This window comes from Heterodontus francisci, chromosome 4, assembly GCF_036365525.1.
Source record: "Heterodontus francisci isolate sHetFra1 chromosome 4, sHetFra1.hap1, whole genome shotgun sequence".
NCBI lineage: Eukaryota > Metazoa > Chordata > Chondrichthyes > Heterodontiformes > Heterodontidae > Heterodontus > Heterodontus francisci.
In genome coordinates, this window is record NC_090374.1 from 13,068,173 (window position 1) to 13,087,389 (window position 19,217).

Here is a 19,217-nt window from a genome sequence, read left to right on the forward strand (position 1 = left end):
GAGACAGTGAAGGGGCCAAACAGCATGTTAACCCGGAGAAAGGGAAGGGGCCAAACAGCATGTTAACTCAAGAAAGTGAAGGGGCCAAACAGCATGTTAACTCGGAGCCAGTGAAGGGGCCAAACAGCATGTTAACTCGGAGAAAGGGAAGGGGCCAAACAGCATGTTAACTTGGAGACAGTGAAGGGGCCAAACAGCATGTTAACTCAAGATAGTGAAGGGGCCAAACAGCATGTTAACTCAAGTCAGTGAAGGGGCCAAACAGCTTGTTAACTGAAGACAGTGAAGGGGCCAAACAGCATGTTAACTCAAGACAGTGAAGGGGCGAAACAGCATGTTAACGCAAGACAGTGAAGGGGCCAAACAGCATGTTAACTCAAGAAAGTGAAGGGGCCAAACAGCATGTTAACTCGGAGACAGTGAAGGGGCCAAACAGCATGTTAACTCGGAGACAGTGAAGGGGCCAAACAGCATGTTAACTCAAGACAGTGAAGGGGCCAAACAGCATGTTAACTCAAGACAGTGAAGGGGCCAAACAGCATGTTAACTCAAGACAGTGAAGGGGCCAAACAGCATGTTAACGCAAGACAGTGAAGGGGCCAAACAGCATGTTAACTTGGAGACAGTGAAGGGGCCAAACAGCATGTTAACACGGAGATAGTGAAGCGGCCAAACAGCATGTTAACGCGGAGACAGTGAAGGGGCCAAACAGCATGTCAACTCAAGAAATTGAAAGGGCCAAACAGCATGTTAACTCGGAGACAGTGAAGGGGCCAAACAGCATGTTAACTTGGAGACAGTGAAGGGGCCAAACAGCATGTTAACTTGGAGACAGTGAAGGGGCCAAACAGCATGTTTACTTGGAGACAGTGAAGGGGCCAAACAGCATGTTAACTCGGAGACAGTGAAGGGGCCAAACAGCATGTTAACTCAAGACAGTGAAGGGGCCAAACAGCATGTTAACTCAAGAAAGTGAAGGGGGCCAAACAGCATGTTAACTCGGAGACAGTGAAGCGGCCAAACAGCATGTTAACTCGGAGACAGTGAAGGGGCCAAACAGCATGTTAACTCAAGACAGTGAAGGGGCCAAACAGCATGTTAACTCAAGACAGTGAAGGGGCCAAACAGCATGTTAACTCAAGAAAGTGAAGGGGCCAAACAGCATGTTAACTCGGAGACAGTGAAGGGGCCAAACAGCATGTTAACTCGGAGAAAGGGAAGGGGCCAAACAGCATGTTAACTCAAGAAAGTGAAGGGGCCAAACAGCATGTTAACTCGGAGCCAGTGAAGGGGCCAAACAGCATGTTAACTCGGAGAAAGGGAAGGGGCCAAACAGCATGTTAACTTGGAGACAGTGAAGGGGCCAAACAGCATGTTAACTCAAGATAGTGAAGGGGCCAAACAGCATGTTAACTCAAGACAGTGAAGGGGCCAAACAGCTTGTTAACTGAAGACAGTGAAGGGGCAAAACAGCATGTTAACTCAAGACAGTGAAGGGGCCAAACAGCATGTTAACGCAAGACAGTGAAGGGGCCAAACAGCATGTTAACTCAAGAAAGTGAAGGGGCCAAACAGCATGTTAACTCGGAGACAGTGAAGGGGCCAAACAGCATGTTAACTCGGAGAAAGGGAAGGGGCCAAACAGCATGTTAACTTGGAGACAGTGAAGGGGCCAAACAGCATGTTAACTCAAGACAGTGAAGGGGCCAAACAGCATGTTAACCTGGAGATAGTGAAGCGGCCAAACAGCATGTTAACTCGGAGACAGTGAAGGGGCCAAACAGCATGTTAACTTGGAGACAGTGAAGGGGCCAAACAGCATGTTAACCTGGAGACAGTGAAGGGGCCAAACAGCATGTTAACTCAAGAAAGGGAAGGGGCCAAACAACATGTTAACTTGGAGACAGTGAAGGGGCCAAACAGCATGTTAACGCGGAGACAGTGTCGGGGCCAAACAGCATGTTAACTCAAGAAAGTGAAGGGGCCAAACAGCATGTTAACTCAAGAAAGTGAAGGGGCCAAACAGCATGTTAACTCAAGAAAGTGAAGGGGCCAAACAGCATGTTAACTCGGAGACAGTGTAGGGGCCAAACAGCATGTTAACTCAAGAAAGTGAAGGGGCCAAACAGCATGTTAACTCAAGAAAGTGAAGGGGCCAAACAGCATGTTAACTTGGAGACAGTGAAGGGGCCAAACAGCATGTTTACTTGGAGACAGTGAAGGGGCCAAACAGCATGTTAACTCGGAGAGAGTGAAGGGGCCAAACAGCATGTTAACTCGGAGACAGTGAAGGGGCCAAACAGCATGTTAACTCGGAGACAGTGAAGGGGCCAAACAGCATGTTAACTCAAGACAGTGAAGGGGCCAAACAGCATGTTAACTCAAGACAGTGAAGGGGCCAAACAGCATGTTAACTCAAGACAGTGAAGGGGCCAAACAGCATGTTAACGCAAGACAGTGAAGGGGCCAAACAGCATGTTATCTTGGAGACAGTGAAGGGGCCAAACAGCATGTTAACACGGAGATAGTGAAGCGGCCAAACAGCATGTTAACGCGGAGACAGTGAAGGGGCCAAACAGCATGTCAACTCAAGAAATTGAAAGGGCCAAACAGCATGTTAACTCAAGAAAGTGAAGGGGCCAAACAGCATGTTAACTTGGAGACAGTGAAGGGGCCAAACAGCATGTCAACTCAATAAATTGAAAGGGCCAAACAGCATGTTAACTCGGAGACAGTGAAGGGGCCAAACAGCATGTTAACTTGGAGACAGTGAAGGGGCCAAACAGCATGTTTACTTGGAGACAGTGAAGGGGCCAAACAGCATGTTAACTCGGAGACAGTGAAGCGGCCAAACAGCATGTTAACTCGGAGACAGTGAAGGGGCCAAACAGCATGTTAACTCAAGACAGTGAAGGGGCCAAACAGCATGTTAACTCAAGACAGTGAAGGGGCCAAACAGCATGTTAACTCAAGAAAGTGAAGGGGCCAAACAGCATGTTAACTCGGAGACAGTGAAGGGGCCAAACAGCATGTTAACCCGGAGAAAGGGAAGGGGCCAAACAGCATGTTAACTCAAGAAAGTGAAGGGGCCAAACAGCATGTTAACTCGGAGCCAGTGAAGGGGCCAAACAGCATGTTAACTCGGAGAAAGGGAAGGGGCCAAACAGCATGTTAACTTGGAGACAGTGAAGGGGCCAAACAGCATGTTAACTCAAGATAGTGAAGGGGCCAAACAGCATGTTAACTCAAGTCAGTGAAGGGGCCAAACAGCTTGTTAACTGAAGACAGTGAAGGGGCCAAACAGCATGTTAACTCAAGACAGTGAAGGGGCCAAACAGCATGTTAACGCAAGACAGTGAAGGGGCCAAACAGCATGTTAACTCAAGAAAGTGAAGGGGCCAAACAGCATGTTAACTCGGAGACAGTGAAGGGGCCAAACAGCATGTTAACTCGGAGACAGTGAAGGGGCCAAACAGCATGTTAACTCAAGACAGTGAAGGGGCCAAACAGCATGTTAACTCAAGACAGTGAAGGGGCCAAACAGCATGTTAACTCAAGACAGTGAAGGGGCCAAACAGCATGTTAACGCAAGACAGTGAAGGGGCCAAACAGCATGTTAACTTGGAGACAGTGAAGGGGCCAAACAGCATGTTAACACGGAGATAGTGAAGCGGCCAAACAGCATGTTAGCGCGGAGACAGTGAAGGGGCCAAACAGCATGTCAACTCAAGGAATTGAAAGGGCCAAACAGCATGTTAACTCAAGAAAGTGAAGGGGCCAAACAGCATGTTAACTTGGAGACAGTGAAGGGGCCAAACAGCATGTCAACTCAAGAAATTGAAAGGGCCAAACAGCATGTTAACTCGGAGACAGTGAAGGGGCCAAACAGCATGTTAACTTGGAGACAGTGAAGGGGCCAAACAGCATGTTTACTTGGAGACAGTGAAGGGGCCAAACAGCATGTTAACTCGGAGACAGTGAAGGGGCCAAACAGCATGTTAACTCAAGACAGTGAAGGGGCCAAACAGCATGTTAACTCAAGAAAGTGAAGGGGGCCAAACAGCATGTTAACTCGGAGACAGTGAAGCGGCCAAACAGCATGTTAACTCGGAGACAGTGAAGGGGCCAAACAGCATGTTAACTCAAGACAGTGAAGGGGCCAAACAGCATGTTAACTCAAGACAGTGAAGGGGCCAAACAGCATGTTAACTCAAGAAAGTGAAGGGGCCAAACAGCATGTTAACTCGGAGACAGTGAAGGGGCCAAACAGCATGTTAACTCGGAGAAAGGGAAGGGGCCAAACAGCATGTTAACTCAAGAAAGTGAAGGGGCCAAACAGCATGTTAACTCGGAGCCAGTGAAGGGGCCAAACAGCATGTTAACTCGGAGAAAGGGAAGGGGCCAAACAGCATGTTAACTTGGAGACAGTGAAGGGGCCAAACAGCATGTTAACTCAAGATAGTGAAGGGGCCAAACAGCATGTTAACTCAAGACAGTGAAGGGGCCAAACAGCTTGTTAACTGAAGACAGTGAAGGGGCCAAACAGCATGTTAACTCAAGACAGTGAAGGGGCCAAACAGCATGTTAACTCAAGACAGTGAAGGGGCCAAACAGCATGTTAACTCAAGACAGTGAAGGGGCCAAACAGCATGTTTACTCAAGAAAGTGAAGGGGCCAGACAGCATGTTAACTTGGAGACAGTGAAGGGGCCAAACAGCATGTTAACTCGGAGACAGTGAAGGGGCCAAACAGCATGTTAACTCGGAGACAGTGAAGGGGCCAAACAGCATGTTAACTCGGAGACAGTGAAGGGGCCAAACAGCATGTTAACTCAAGACAGTGAAGGGGCCAAACAGCATGTTAACTCAAGACAGTGAAGGGGCCAAACAGCATGTTAACACAAGACAGTGAGGGGGCCAAACAGCATGTTAACTCAAGACAGTGAAGGGGCCAAACAGCATGTTAACTCAAGACAATGAAGGGGCCAAACAGCATGTTAACTCAAGACAGTGAAGGGGCCAAACAGCATGTTAACTCGGAGACAGTGAAGGGGCCTAACAGCATGTTAAATCAAGTAAGTGAAGGGGCCAAACAGCATGTTAACTCAAGAAAGTGAAGGGGCCAAACAGCATGTTAACTCAAGAAAGTGAAGGGGCCAAACAGCATGTTAACTCAATACAGTAAAAGGGCCAAACAGCATGTTAACTCGGAGACAGTGAAGGGGCCAAACAGCATGTTAACTTGGAGACAGTGAAGGGGCCAAACAGCATGTTAACTCAAGACAGTGAAGGGGCCAAACAGCATGTTAACTCAAGAAAGTGAAGGGGCCAAACAGCATGTTAACTTGGAGACAGTGAAGGGGCCAAACAGCATGTTAACTCGGAGACAGTGAAGGGGCCAAACAGCATGTTAACTCAAGACAGTGAAGGGGCCAAACAGCATGTTAACTTGCAGACAGTGAAGGGGCCAAACAGCATGTTAGCTTGGAGACAGTGAAGGGGCCAAACAGCATGTTAACTCAAGACAGTGAAGGGGCCAAACAGCATTTTAGCTTGGAGACAGTGAAGGGGCCAAACAGCATGTTAACTTGGAGACAGTGAAGGGGCCAAACAGCATGTTAACTCAAGAAAGTGAAGGGGCCAAACAGCATGTTAACTTGCAGACAGTGAAGGGGCCAAACAGCATGTTAACTTGGAGACAGTGAAGGGGCCAAACAGCATGTTAACTCAAGACAGTGAAGGGGCCAAACAGCATGTTAGCTTGGAGACAGTGAAGGGGCCAAACAGCATGTTAACCCGGAGACAGTGAAGGGGCCAAACAGCATGTTAACTTGGAGACAGTGAAGGGGCCAAACAGCATGTTAACTCGGAGACAGTGAAGGGGCCAAACAGCATGTTAACTCAAGACAGTGAAGGGGCCAAACAGCATGTTAACTCAAGACAGTGAAGGGGCCAAACAGCATGTTAACTCAAGACTGTGAAGGGGCCAAACAGCATGTTAACTCAAGAAAGTGAAGGGGCCAAACAGCATGTTAACTCAAGAAAGTGAAGGGGCCAAACAGCATGTTAACTCAATACAGTGAAAGGGCCAAACAGCATGTTAACTCGGAGACAGTGAAGGGGCCAAACAGCATGTTAACTTGGAGACAGTGAAGGGGCCAAACAGCATGTTAACTCAAGACACTGAAGGGGCCAAACAGCATGTTAACTCAAGAAAGTGAAGGGGCCAAACAGCATGTTAACTTGGAGACAGTGAAGGGGCCAAACAGCATGTTAACTCGGAGACAGTGAAGGGGCCAAACAGCATGTTAACTCAAGACAGTGAAGGGGCCAAACAGCATGTTAACTCGGAGACAGTGAAGGGGCCAAACAGCATGTTAACTTGGAGACAGTGATGGGGCCAAACAGCATGTTAACTTGGAGACAGTGAAGGGGCCAAACAGCATGTTAACTCAAGAAAGTGAAGGGGCCAAACAGCATGTTAACTCGGAGACAGTGAAGGGGCCAAACAGCATGTTAACTCAAGACAGTGAAGGGGCCAAACGGCATGTTAACTCAAGAAAGTGAAGGGGCCAAACAGCATGTTAACTCAGAGACAGTGAAGGGGCCAAACAGCATGTTAACTCAAGACAGTGAAGGGGCCAAACAGCATGTTAGCTCAAGAAAGTGATGGGGCCAAACAGCATGTTAACTCAAGACAGTGAAGGGGCCAAACAGCATGTTAACTTGGAGACAGTGAAGGGGCCAAACAGCATGTTAACTCAAGACAGTGAAGGGGCCAAACAGCATGTTAACTCAAGACAGTGAAGGGGCCAAACAGCATGTTAACTCAAGACAGTGAAGGGGCAAAACAGCATGTTAACTCAAGACAGTGAAGGGGCCAAACAGCATGTTAAAATGGAGACAGTGAAGGGGCCAAACAGCATGTTAACTCAAGACAGTGAAGGGGTCAAACAGCATGTTAACCCGGAGACAGTGAAGGGGCCAAACAGCATGTTAACTCAAGACAGTGAAGGGGTCAAACAGCATGTTAACTTGGAGACAGTGAAGGGGCCAAACAGCATGTTAACTTGGAGACAGTGAAGGGGCCAAACAGCATGTTAGCTCAAGACAGTGAAGGGGTCAAACAGCATGTTAACTTGGAGACAGTGAAGGGGCCAAACAGCATGTTAACTTGGAGACAGTGAAGGGGCCAAACAGCATGTTAACTCGGAGACAGTGAAGGGGCCAAACAGCATGTTAACTCGGAGACAGTGAAGGGGCCAAACAGCATGTTAACTCGGAGACAGTGAAGGGGCCAAACAGCATGTTAACTCAAGACAGTGAAGGGGCCAGACAGCATGTTAACTCAAGACAGTGAAGGGGCCAAACAGCATGTTAACTCGGAGACAGTGAAGGGGCCACACAGCATGTTAACTCAAGACAGTGAAGGGGTCAAACAGCATGTTAACTTGGAGACAGTGAAGGGGCCAAACAGCATGTTAACTTGGAGACAGTGAAGGGGCCAAACAGCATGTTAGCTCAAGACAGTGAAGGGGTCAAACAGCATGTTAACTTGGAGACAGTGAAGGGGCCAAACAGCATGTTAACTTGGAGACAGTGAAGGGGCCAAACAGCATGTTAACTTGGAGACAGTGAAGGGGCCAAACAGCATGTTAACTCGGAGACAGTGAAGGGGCCAAACAGCATGTTAACTCGGAGACAGTGAAGGGGCCAAACAGCATGTTAACTCGGAGACAGTGAAGGGGCCAAACAGCATGTTAACTCAAGACAGTGAAGGGGCCAAACAGCATGTTAACTCAAGACAGTGAAGGGGCCAAACAGCATGTTAACTCGGAGACAGTGAAGGGGCCACACAGCATGTTAACTCAAGACAGTGAAGGGGTCAAACAGCATGTTAACTTGGAGACAGTGAAGGGGCCAAACAGCATGTTAACTTGGAGACAGTGAAGGGGCCAAACAGCATGTTAACTCAAGAAAGTGAAGGGGCCAAACAGCATGTTAACTTGGAGACAGTGAAGGGGCCAAACAGCATGTTAACTCAAGACACTGAAGGGGCCAAACAGCATGTTAACTCAAGAAAGTGAAGGGGCCAAACAGCATGTTAACTTGGAGACAGTGAAGGGGCCAAACAGCATGTTAACGCGGAGACAGTGAAGGGGCCAAACAGCATGTTAACTCAAGACAGTGAAGGGGCCAAACAGCATGTTAACTCGGAGACAGTGAAGGGGCCAAACAGCATGTTAACTTGGAGACAGTGATGGGGCCAAACAGCATGTTAACTTGGAGACAGTGAAGGGGCCAAACAGCATGTTAACTCAAGAAAGTGAAGGGGCCAAACAGCATGTTAACTCGGAGACAGTGAAGGGGCCAAACAGCATGTTAACTCAAGACAGTGAAGGGGCCAAACGGCATGTTAACTCAAGAAAGTGAAGGGGCCAAACAGCATGTTAACTCAGAGACAGTGAAGGGGCCAAACAGCATGTTAACTCAAGACAGTGAAGGGGCCAAACAGCATGTTAGCTCAAGAAAGTGAAGCGGCCAAACAGCATGTTAACTCAAGACAGTGAAGGGGCCAAACAGCATGTTAACTTGGAGACAGTGAAGGGGCCAAACAGCATGTTAACTCAAGACAGTGAAGGGGCCAAACAGCATGTTAACTCAAGACAGTGAAGGGGCCAAACAGCATATTAACTCAAGACAGTGAAGGGGCAAAACAGCATGTTAACTCAAGACAGTGAAGGGGCCAAACAGCATGTTAACTTGGAGACAGTGAAGGGGCCAAACAGCATGTTAACTCAAGACAGTGAAGGGGTCAAACAGCATGTTAACCCGGAGACAGTGAAGGGGCCAAACAGCATGTTAACTCAAGACAGTGAAGGGGTCAAACAGCATGTTAACTTGGAGACAGTGAAGGGGCCAAACAGCATGTTAACTTGGAGACAGTGAAGGGGCCAAACAGCATGTTAACTTGGAGACAGTGAAGGGGCCAAACAGCATGTTAACTCGGAGACAGTGAAGGGGCCAAACAGCATGTTAGCTCAAGACAGTGAAGGGGTCAAACAGCATGTTAACTTGGAGACAGTGAAGGGGCCAAACAGCATGTTAACTTGGAGACAGTGAAGGGGCCAAACAGCATGTTAACTCGGAGACAGTGAAGGGGCCAAACAGCATGTTAACTCGGAGACAGTGAAGGGGCCAAACAGCATGTTAACTCGGAGACAGTGAAGGGGCCAAACAGCATGTTAATTCAAGACAGTGAAGGGGCCAGACAGCATGTTAACTCAAGACAGTGAAGGGGCCAAACAGCATGTTAACTCGGAGACAGTGAAGGGGCCACACAGCATGTTAACTCAAGACAGTGAAGGGGTCAAACAGCATGTTAACTTGGAGACAGTGAAGGGGCCAAACAGCATGTTAACTTGGAGACAGTGAAGGGGCCAAACAGCATGTTAGCTCAAGACAGTGAAGGGGTCAAACAGCATGTTAACTTGGAGACAGTGAAGGGGCCAAACAGCATGTTAACTTGGAGACAGTGAAGGGGCCAAACAGCATGTTAACTTGGAGACAGTGAAGGGGCCAAACAGCATGTTAACTCGGAGACAGTGAAGGGGCCAAACAGCATGTTAACTCGGAGACAGTGAAGGGGCCAAACAGCATGTTAACTCGGAGACAGTGAAGGGGCCAAACAGCATGTTAACTCAAGACAGTGAAGGGGCCAAACAGCATGTTAACTCAAGACAGTGAAGGGGCCAAACAGCATGTTAACTCGGAGACAGTGAAGGGGCCACACAGCATGTTAACTCAAGACAGTGAAGGGGTCAAACAGCATGTTAACTTGGAGACAGTGAAGGGGCCAAACAGCATGTTAACTTGGAGACAGTGAAGGGGCCAAACAGCATGTTAGCTCAAGACAGTGAAGGGGTCAAACAGCATGTTAACTTGGAGACAGTGAAGGGGCCAAACAGCATGTTAACTTGGAGACAGTGAAGGGGCCAAACAGCATGTTAACTCGGAGACAGTGAAGGGGCCAAACAGCATGTTAACTTGGAGACAGTGAAGGGGCCAGACAGCATGTTAACTCAAGAAAGTGAAGGGGCCAAACAGCATGTTAACTCAAGAAAGTGAAGGGGCCAAACAGCATGTTAACTCAAGACAGTGAAGGGGCCAGACAGCATGTTAACTCAAGAAAGTGAAGGGGCCAAACAGCATGTTAACTCAAGACAGTGAAGGGGCCAGACAGCATGTTAACTCAAGAAAGTGAAGGGGCCAAACAGCATGTTAACTCAAGACAGTGAAGGGGCCAGACAGCATGTTAACTCAAGACAGTGAAGGGGCCAAACAGCATGTTAACTTGGAGACAGTGAAGGGGCCAGACAGCATGTTAACTCAAGACAGTGAAGGGACCAAACAGCATGTTAACTCAAGACAGTGAAGGGGCCAAACAGCATGTTAACTCGGAGACAGTGAAGGGGTCAAGAGAGGTGGTGCTGAGGTGGAGCTGGAGGACGTTGGCATACATGGGCAAGCAGGTACATACAAACATGAACAAATACAGATACATATACATATCAGTGCATGCTTATTCACACATACATCTACAGCTAAAGCAAAGACAGACACACACCAGACGAGGGGACTCACCGAACCGCCTTCACACGATGCCATCGGTCATCGTGAAATGATCCATTCACCAAGATGGCAACTGTGCCACTGCCAAGGTTATAACTGCAACAATACAGAGAGCTGTATAAACACACGGGTAAATACAGAAACGATACAGTAGAGCTGTATAAACACCCGGGTAAATACAGGAACGATACAGTAGAGCTGTATAAACACCCGGGTAACTACAGGAACGATACAGTAGAGCTGTATAAACACCCGGGTAACTACAGGGACGATACAGAGAGCTGTATAAACACCCGGGTAAATACAGGAACGATACAGAGAGCTGTATAAACACCCGGGTAAATACAGGAAAGATACAGAGAGCTGTATAAACACACGGGTAAATACAGGAACGATACAGAGAGCTGTATCAACACCCGGGTAAATACAGGAACGATACAGAGAGCTGTATAAACACCCGGGTAAATACAGGAACGATACAGAGAGCTGTATCAACACCCGGGTAAATACAGGAACGAAACAGAGAGCGGTATAAACACCCGGGTAAATACAGGAACGACACAGAGAGCTGTATAAACACCCGGGTAAATACAGAAACTGTACAGAGAGCTGTATAAACACCCGGGTAAATACAGGAACGATACGGTGCAGAATGAATACCCGGGTAAATACAGGAACGATACGGTGCAGAATAAACACTCTGGTAAATACAGAAACTATACAGAGAGCTGTATAAACACCCGGGTAAATACAGGAACGATACGGTGCCGAATAAACACCCGGGTAAATACAGAAACTATACACAACACCCAGCTAAATACAGATATGATACAGAGCAGAATGAATACCCGGGTAAATACAGGAATGATACTGTGCAGAATAAACACCCGGGTAAATACAGAAACTATACACAACACCCTGGTAAATACAGGAATGATACTGTGCAGAATAAACACCCGGGTAAATACAGAAACTATACACAACACACAGCTAAATACAGGAACGATTGGAGCAGAATAAACACCCTGGTAAAAACAGAAACTATACACAACACCCAGCTAAATACAGGAACGATACGGAGCAGAATAAACACCCTGGTAAATACAGAAACTATACACAACACCCAGCTAAATACAGGAACGATACAGAGCAGAATAAACACCTGGGTAAATACAGAAACTATACACAACACCCAGCTAAATACAGGAACGATACGGAGAAGAATAAACACCGTGGTAAATACAGAAACTATGCACAACACCCTGCTAAATACAGGAACGATTGGAGCAGAATAAACACCCTGGTAAATACAGAAACTATGCACAACACCCTGCTAAATACAGGAACGATTGGAGCAGAATAAACACCCTGGTAAATACAGAAACTATACACAACACCCAGCTAAATACAGGAACGATTGGAGCAGAATAAACACCCTGGTAAATACAGAAACTATACACAACACCCAGCTAAATACAGGAATGATACGGAGAAGAATAAACACCGTGGTAAATACAGGAACTATACACAACACCCAGCTAAATACAGGAACGGTACCGAGCAGAATAAACACCCTGGTAAATACAGAAATTATACACAACACCAAGCTAAATACAGGAACGATACGGAGCAGAATAAACACCCTGGTAAATACAGAAACTATGCACAACACCCAGCTAAATACCGGAAAGATACGGAGCAGAATAAACACCCTGGTAAATACAGGGATGATACGGAGCAGAATAAACACCCTGGTAAATACAGAAACTATACACAACACCCAGCTAAATACAGGAACGATTGGAGCAGAATAAACACCCTGGTAAATACAGAAACTATACACAACACCCAGCTAAATACAGGAACGAAACAGAGCAGAATAAACACCCTGGTAAATACAGAAACTATACACAACAGCCAGCTAAATACGGGAACGATTGGAGCAGAATAAACACCCTGGTAAATACAGAAACTATACACAACACCCAGCTAAATACAGGAAAGATACGGAGCAGAATAAACACCCTGGTAAATACAGGGATGATACGGTGCAGAATAAACACCCTGGTAAATACAGGAACGATACGGAGCAGAATAAACACCCTGGTAAATACAGAAACTATACACAACACCCAGCTAAATACAGGAACGATTGGAGCAGAATAAACACCCTGGTAAATACAGAAACTATACACAACACCCAGCTAAATACAGGAACGATACGGAGCAGAATAAACACCCTGGTAAATACAGAAACTATACACAACACCCAGCTAAATACAGGAAAGATACGGAGCAGAATAAACACCCTGGTAAATACAGGGATGATACGGTGCAGAATAAACACCCTGGTAAATACAGGAACGATACGGAGCAGAATAAACACCCTGGTAAATACAGAAACTATACACAACACCCAGCTAAATACAGGAACGATTGGAGCAGAATAAACACCCTGGTAAATACAGAAACTATACACAACACCCAGCTAAATACGGGAACGATTGGAGCAGAATAAACACCCTGGTAAATACAGAAACTATACACAACACCCAGCTAAATACAGGAACGATACGGAGCAGAATAAACTCCCTGGTAAATACAGAAACTATACACAACACCCAGCTAAATACAGGAACGATAGGGAGCAGAATAAACACCCTGGTAAATACAGAAACTATACACAACACCCAGCTAAATACAGGAACGATACAGAGCAGAATAAACACCCTGGTAAATACAGAAACTATACACAACACCCAGCTAAATACGGGAACGATTGGAGCAGAATAAACACCCTGGTAAATACAGAAACTATACACAACACCCAGCTAAATACAGGAACGATACGGAGCAGAATAAACTCCCTGGGAAATACAGAAACTATACACAACACCCAGCTAAATACAGGCACCATACGGAGCAGAATAAACACCCTGGTAAATACAGAAACTATACACAACACCCAGCTAAATACAGGAACGATACAGAGCAGAATAAACACCCTGGTAAATACAGGAACGATACGGAGCTGAATAAACACCCTGGTAAATACAGAAACTATACACAACACCCAGCTAAATACAGGCACCATACGGAGCAGAATAAACACCCTGGTAAATACAGAAACTATACACAACACCCAGCTAAATACAGCAACGATACGGAGCAGAATAAACACCCTGGTAAATACAGAAACTATACACAACACCCAGCTAAATACAGGAACGATACGGAGCAGAATAAACACCCTGGTAAATACAGAAACTATACACAACACCCAGCTAAATACAGGAACGATACGGAGCAGAATAAACACCCTGGTAAATACAGAAACTATACACAACACCCAGCTAAATACAGGAACGATACGGAGCAGAATAAACACCCTGGTAAATACAGAAACTATACACAACACCCAGCTAAATACAGGAACGATACGGAGCAGAATAAACACCCTGGTAAATACAGAAACTATACACAACACCCAGCTAAATACAGGAATGATACGGAGCAGAATAAACACCCTGGTACATAGAGAAACTATACACAACACCCAGCTAAATACAGGAATGATGCAGAGCAGAATGAATACCCAGGTAAATACAGAAACTATACACAACACCCAGCTAAATACAGGAACGATTGGAGCAGAATAAAATCCCTGGTAAATACAGAAACTATACACAACACCCAGCTAAATACAGGAACGATACGGAGCAGAATAAACACCCTGGTAAATACAGGAATGATACGGTGCAGAATAAACACCCTGGTAAATACAGGAACGATCCGGAGCAGAATAAACACCCTGGTAAATACAGAAACTATACACATCACCCAGCTAAATACAGGAACGATTGGAGCAGAATAAACACCCTGGTAAATACAGGAACATAACGGAGCGGAATAAGCACCCTGGTGAATACAGAAACTATACACAACACCCAGCTAAATACAGGAACGATTGGAGCAGAATAAACACCCTGGTAAATACAGAAACTATACACAACACCCAGCTAAATACAGGAACGATTGGAGCAGAATAAACACCCTGGTAAATACAGAAACTATACACAACACCCAGCTAAATACAGGAACGATTGGAGCAGAATAAACACCCTGGTAAATACAGAAACTATACACAACACCAACTAAATACAGGAACGATTGGAGCAGAATAAACACCCTGGTAAATACAGAAACTATACACAACACCCAGCTAAATACAGGAACGATTGGAGCAGAATAAACACCCTGGTAAATACAGAAACTGTACACAACACCCAGCTAAATACAGGAATGATACGGAGCAGAATAAACACCCTGGTAAATACAGAAACTATACACAACACCAACTAAATACAGGAACGATTGGAGCAGAATAAACACCCTGGTAAATACAGAAACTATACACAACACCCAGCTAAATACAGGAACGATTGGAGCAGAATAAACACCCTGGTAAATACAGAAACTATACACAACACCCAGCTAAATACAGGAACGATTGGAGCAGAATAAACACCCTGGTAAATACAGAAACTATACACAACACCCAGCTAAATACAGGAACGATTGGAGCAGAATAAACACCCTGGTAAATACAGAAACTATACACAACACCCAGCTAAATACAGGAACGATTGGAGCAGAATAAACACCCTGGTAAATACAGAAACTATACACAACACCCAGCTAAATACAGGAATGATACGGAGCAGAATAAACACCCTGGTAAATACAGAAACTATACACAACACCCAGCTAAATACAGGAATGATACAGAGCAGAATAAACACCCTGGTAAATACAGAAACTATACACAACACCCAGCTAAATACAGGAACGATTGGAGCAGAATAAACACCCTGGTAAATACAGAAACTATACACAACACCCAGCTAAATACAGGAACGATTGGAGCAGAATAAACACCCTGGTAAATACAGAAACTATACACAACACCCAGCTAAATACAGGAACGATTGGAGCAGAATAAACACCCTGGTAAATACAGAAACTATACACAACACCCAGCTAAATACAGGAAAGATACGGAGCAGAATAAACACCCTGGTAAATACAGGGATGATACGGTGCAGAATAAACACCCTGGTAAATACAGGAACGATACGGAGCAGAATAAACACCCTGGTAAATACAGAAACTATACACAACACCCAGCTAAATACAGGAACGATTGGAGCAGAATAAACACCCTGGTAAATACAGAAACTATACACAACACCCAGCTAAATACGGGAACGATTGGAGCAGAATAAACACCCTGGTAAATACAGAAACTATACACAACACCCAGCTAAATACAGGAACGATACGGAGCAGAATAAACACCCTGGTAAATACAGAAACTATACACAACACCCAGCTAAATACAGGAACGATTGGAGCAGAATAAACACCCTGGTAAATACAGAAACTATACACAACACCCAGCTAAATACAGGAACGATACGGAGCAGAATAAACACCCTGGTAAATACAGAAACTATACACAACACCCAGCTAAATACAGGAACGATTGGAGCAGAATAAACACCCTGGTAAATACAGAAACTATACACAACACCCAGCTAAATACGGGAACGATTGGAGCAGAATAAACACCCTGGTAAATACAGAAACTATACACAACACCCAGCTAAATACAGGAACGATACGGAGCAGAATAAACTCCCTGGTAAATACAGAAACTATACACAACACCCAGCTAAATACAGGAACGATACGGAGCAGAATAAACACCCTGGTAAATACAGAAACTATACACAACACCCAGCTAAATACGGGAACGATACAGAGCAGAATAAACACCCTGGTAAATACAGAAACTATACACAACACCCAGCTAAATACAGGAACGATACAGAGCAGAATAAACACCCTGGTAAATACAGAAACTATACACAACACCCAGCTAAATACGGGAACGATTGGAGCAGAATAAACACCCTGGTAAATACAGAAACTATACACAACACCCAGCTAAATACAGGAACGATACGGAGCAGAATAAACTCCCTGGGAAATACAGAAACTATACACAACACCCAGCGAAATACAGGCACCATACGGAGCAGAATAAACACCCTGGTAAATACAGAAACTATACACAACACCCAGCTAAATACAGGAACGATACAGAGCAGAATAAACACCCTGGTAAATACAGGAACGATACGGAGCAGAATAAACACCCTGGTAAATACAGAAACTATACACAACACCCAGCTAAATACAGGCACCATACGGAGCAGAATAAACACCCTGGTAAATACAGAAACTATACACAACACCCAGCTAAATACAGGAACGATATGGAGCAGAATAAACACCCTGGTAAATACAGAAACTATACACAACACCCTGCTAAATACAGGAACGATACGGAGCAGAATAAACACCCTGGTAAATACAGAAACTATACACAACACACAGCTAAATACAGGAACGATACGGAGCAGAATAAACACCCTGGTAAATACAGAAACTATAAACAACACCCAGCTAAATACAGGAACGATACGGAGCAGAATAAACACCCTGGTAAATACAGAAACTATACACAACACCCAGCTAAATACAGGAACGATACGGAGCAGAATAAACACCCTGGTAAATACAGAAACTATACACAACACCCAGCTAAAAACAGGAATGATACGGAGCAGAATAAACACCCTGGTACATAGAGAAACTATACACAACACCCAGCTAAATACAGGAATGATGCAGAGCAGAATGAATACCCGGGTAAATACAGAAACTATACACAACACCCAGCTAAATACAGGAACGATTGGAGCAGAATAAAATCCCTGGTAAATACAGAAACTATACACAACACCCAGCTAAATACAGGAACGATTGGAGCAGAATAAACACCCTGGTAAATACAGAAACTATACACAACACCCAGCTAAATACAGGAATGATACAGAGCAGAATAAACACCCTGGTAAATACAGAAACTATACACAACACCCAGCTAAATACAGGAATGATACAGAGCAGAATAAACACCCTGGTAAATACAGAAACTATACACAACACCCAGCTAAATACAGGAACGATTGGAGCAGAATAAACACCCTGGTAAATACAGAAACTATACACAACACCCAGCTAAATACAGGAACGATTGGAGCAGAATAAACACCCTGGTAAATACAGAAACTATACACAACACCCAGCTAAATACAGGAACGATTGGAGCAGAATAAACACCCTGGTAAATACAGAAACTATACACAACACCCAGCTAAATACAGGAACGATTGGAGCAGAATAAACACCCTGGTAAATACAGAAACTATACACAACACCCAGCTAAATACAGGAACGATTGGAGCAGAATAAACACCCTGGTAAATACAGAAACTATACACAACACCCAGCTAAATACAGGAACGATTGGAGCAGAATAAACACCCTGGTAAATACAGAAACTATACACAACACCCAGCTAAATACAGGAATGATACGGAGCAGAATAAACACCCTGGTAAATACAGAAACTGTACACAACACCCAGCTAAATACAGGAACGATTGGAGCAGAATAAACACCCTGGTAAATACAGAAACTGTACACAACACCCAGCTAAATACAGGAATGATACGGAGCAGAATAAACACCATGGTAAATACAGAAACTATACACAACACCCAGCTAAATACAGGAACGATTGGAGCAGAATAAACACCCTGGTAAATACAGAAACTATACACAACACCCAGCTAAATACAGGAACGATTGGAGCAGAATAAACACCCTGGTAAATACAGAAACTATACACAACACCCAGCTAAATACAGGAACGATTGGAGCAGAATAAACACCCTGGTAAATACAGAAACTATACACAACACCCAGCTAAATACAGGAATGATACGGAGCAGAATAAACACCCTGGTAAATACAGAAACTATACACAACACCCAGCTAAATACAGGAACGATTGGAGCAGAATAAACACCCTGGTAAATACAGAAACTGTACACAACACCCAGCTAAATACAGGAATGATACGGAGCAGAATAAACACCCTGGTAAATACAGAAACTATACACAACACCCAGCTAAATACAGGAACGATTGGAGCAGAATAAACACCCTGGTAAATACAGAAACTATACACAACACCCAGCTAAATACAGGAACGATTGGAGCAGAATAAACACCCTGGTAAATACAGAAACTATACACAACACCCAGCTAAATACAGGAATGATACGGAGCAGAATAAACACCCTGGTAAATACAGAAACTATACACAACACCCAGCTAAATACAGGAACGATTGGAGCAGAATAAACACCCTGGTAAATACAGAAACTATACACAACACCCAGCTAAATACAGGAACGATTGGAGCAGAATAAACACCCTGGTAAATACAGAAACTATACACAACACCCAGCTAAATACAGGAACGATTGGAGCAGAATAAACACCCTGGTAAATACAGAAACTATACACAACACCCAGCTAAATACAGGAACGATTGGAGCAGAATAAACACCCTGGTAAATACAGAAACTATACACAACACCCAGCTAA

The 19,217-nt window shown here is 44.8% G+C and overlaps 1 protein-coding gene across 4 annotated transcripts in view; it reads right to left on the reverse strand.

The window, feature by feature from the left end:
• LOC137368897 (pikachurin) overlaps positions 1–19,217 on the reverse strand; it is a 251,771-nt gene that overhangs the window by 45,389 nt on the left and 187,165 nt on the right. For 3 of the 4 annotated variants that reach the window (XM_068029148.1, XM_068029147.1, XM_068029150.1), the window contains one exon: positions 10,644–10,727. The exons of the other annotated variant lie outside the window; for it this stretch is intronic. In XM_068029148.1, coding sequence (XP_067885249.1) covers positions 10,644–10,727 — 84 coding nt within the window. The remainder of the gene's footprint in view (positions 1–10,643; positions 10,728–19,217) is intronic. 4 annotated transcript variants of the gene reach the window in all.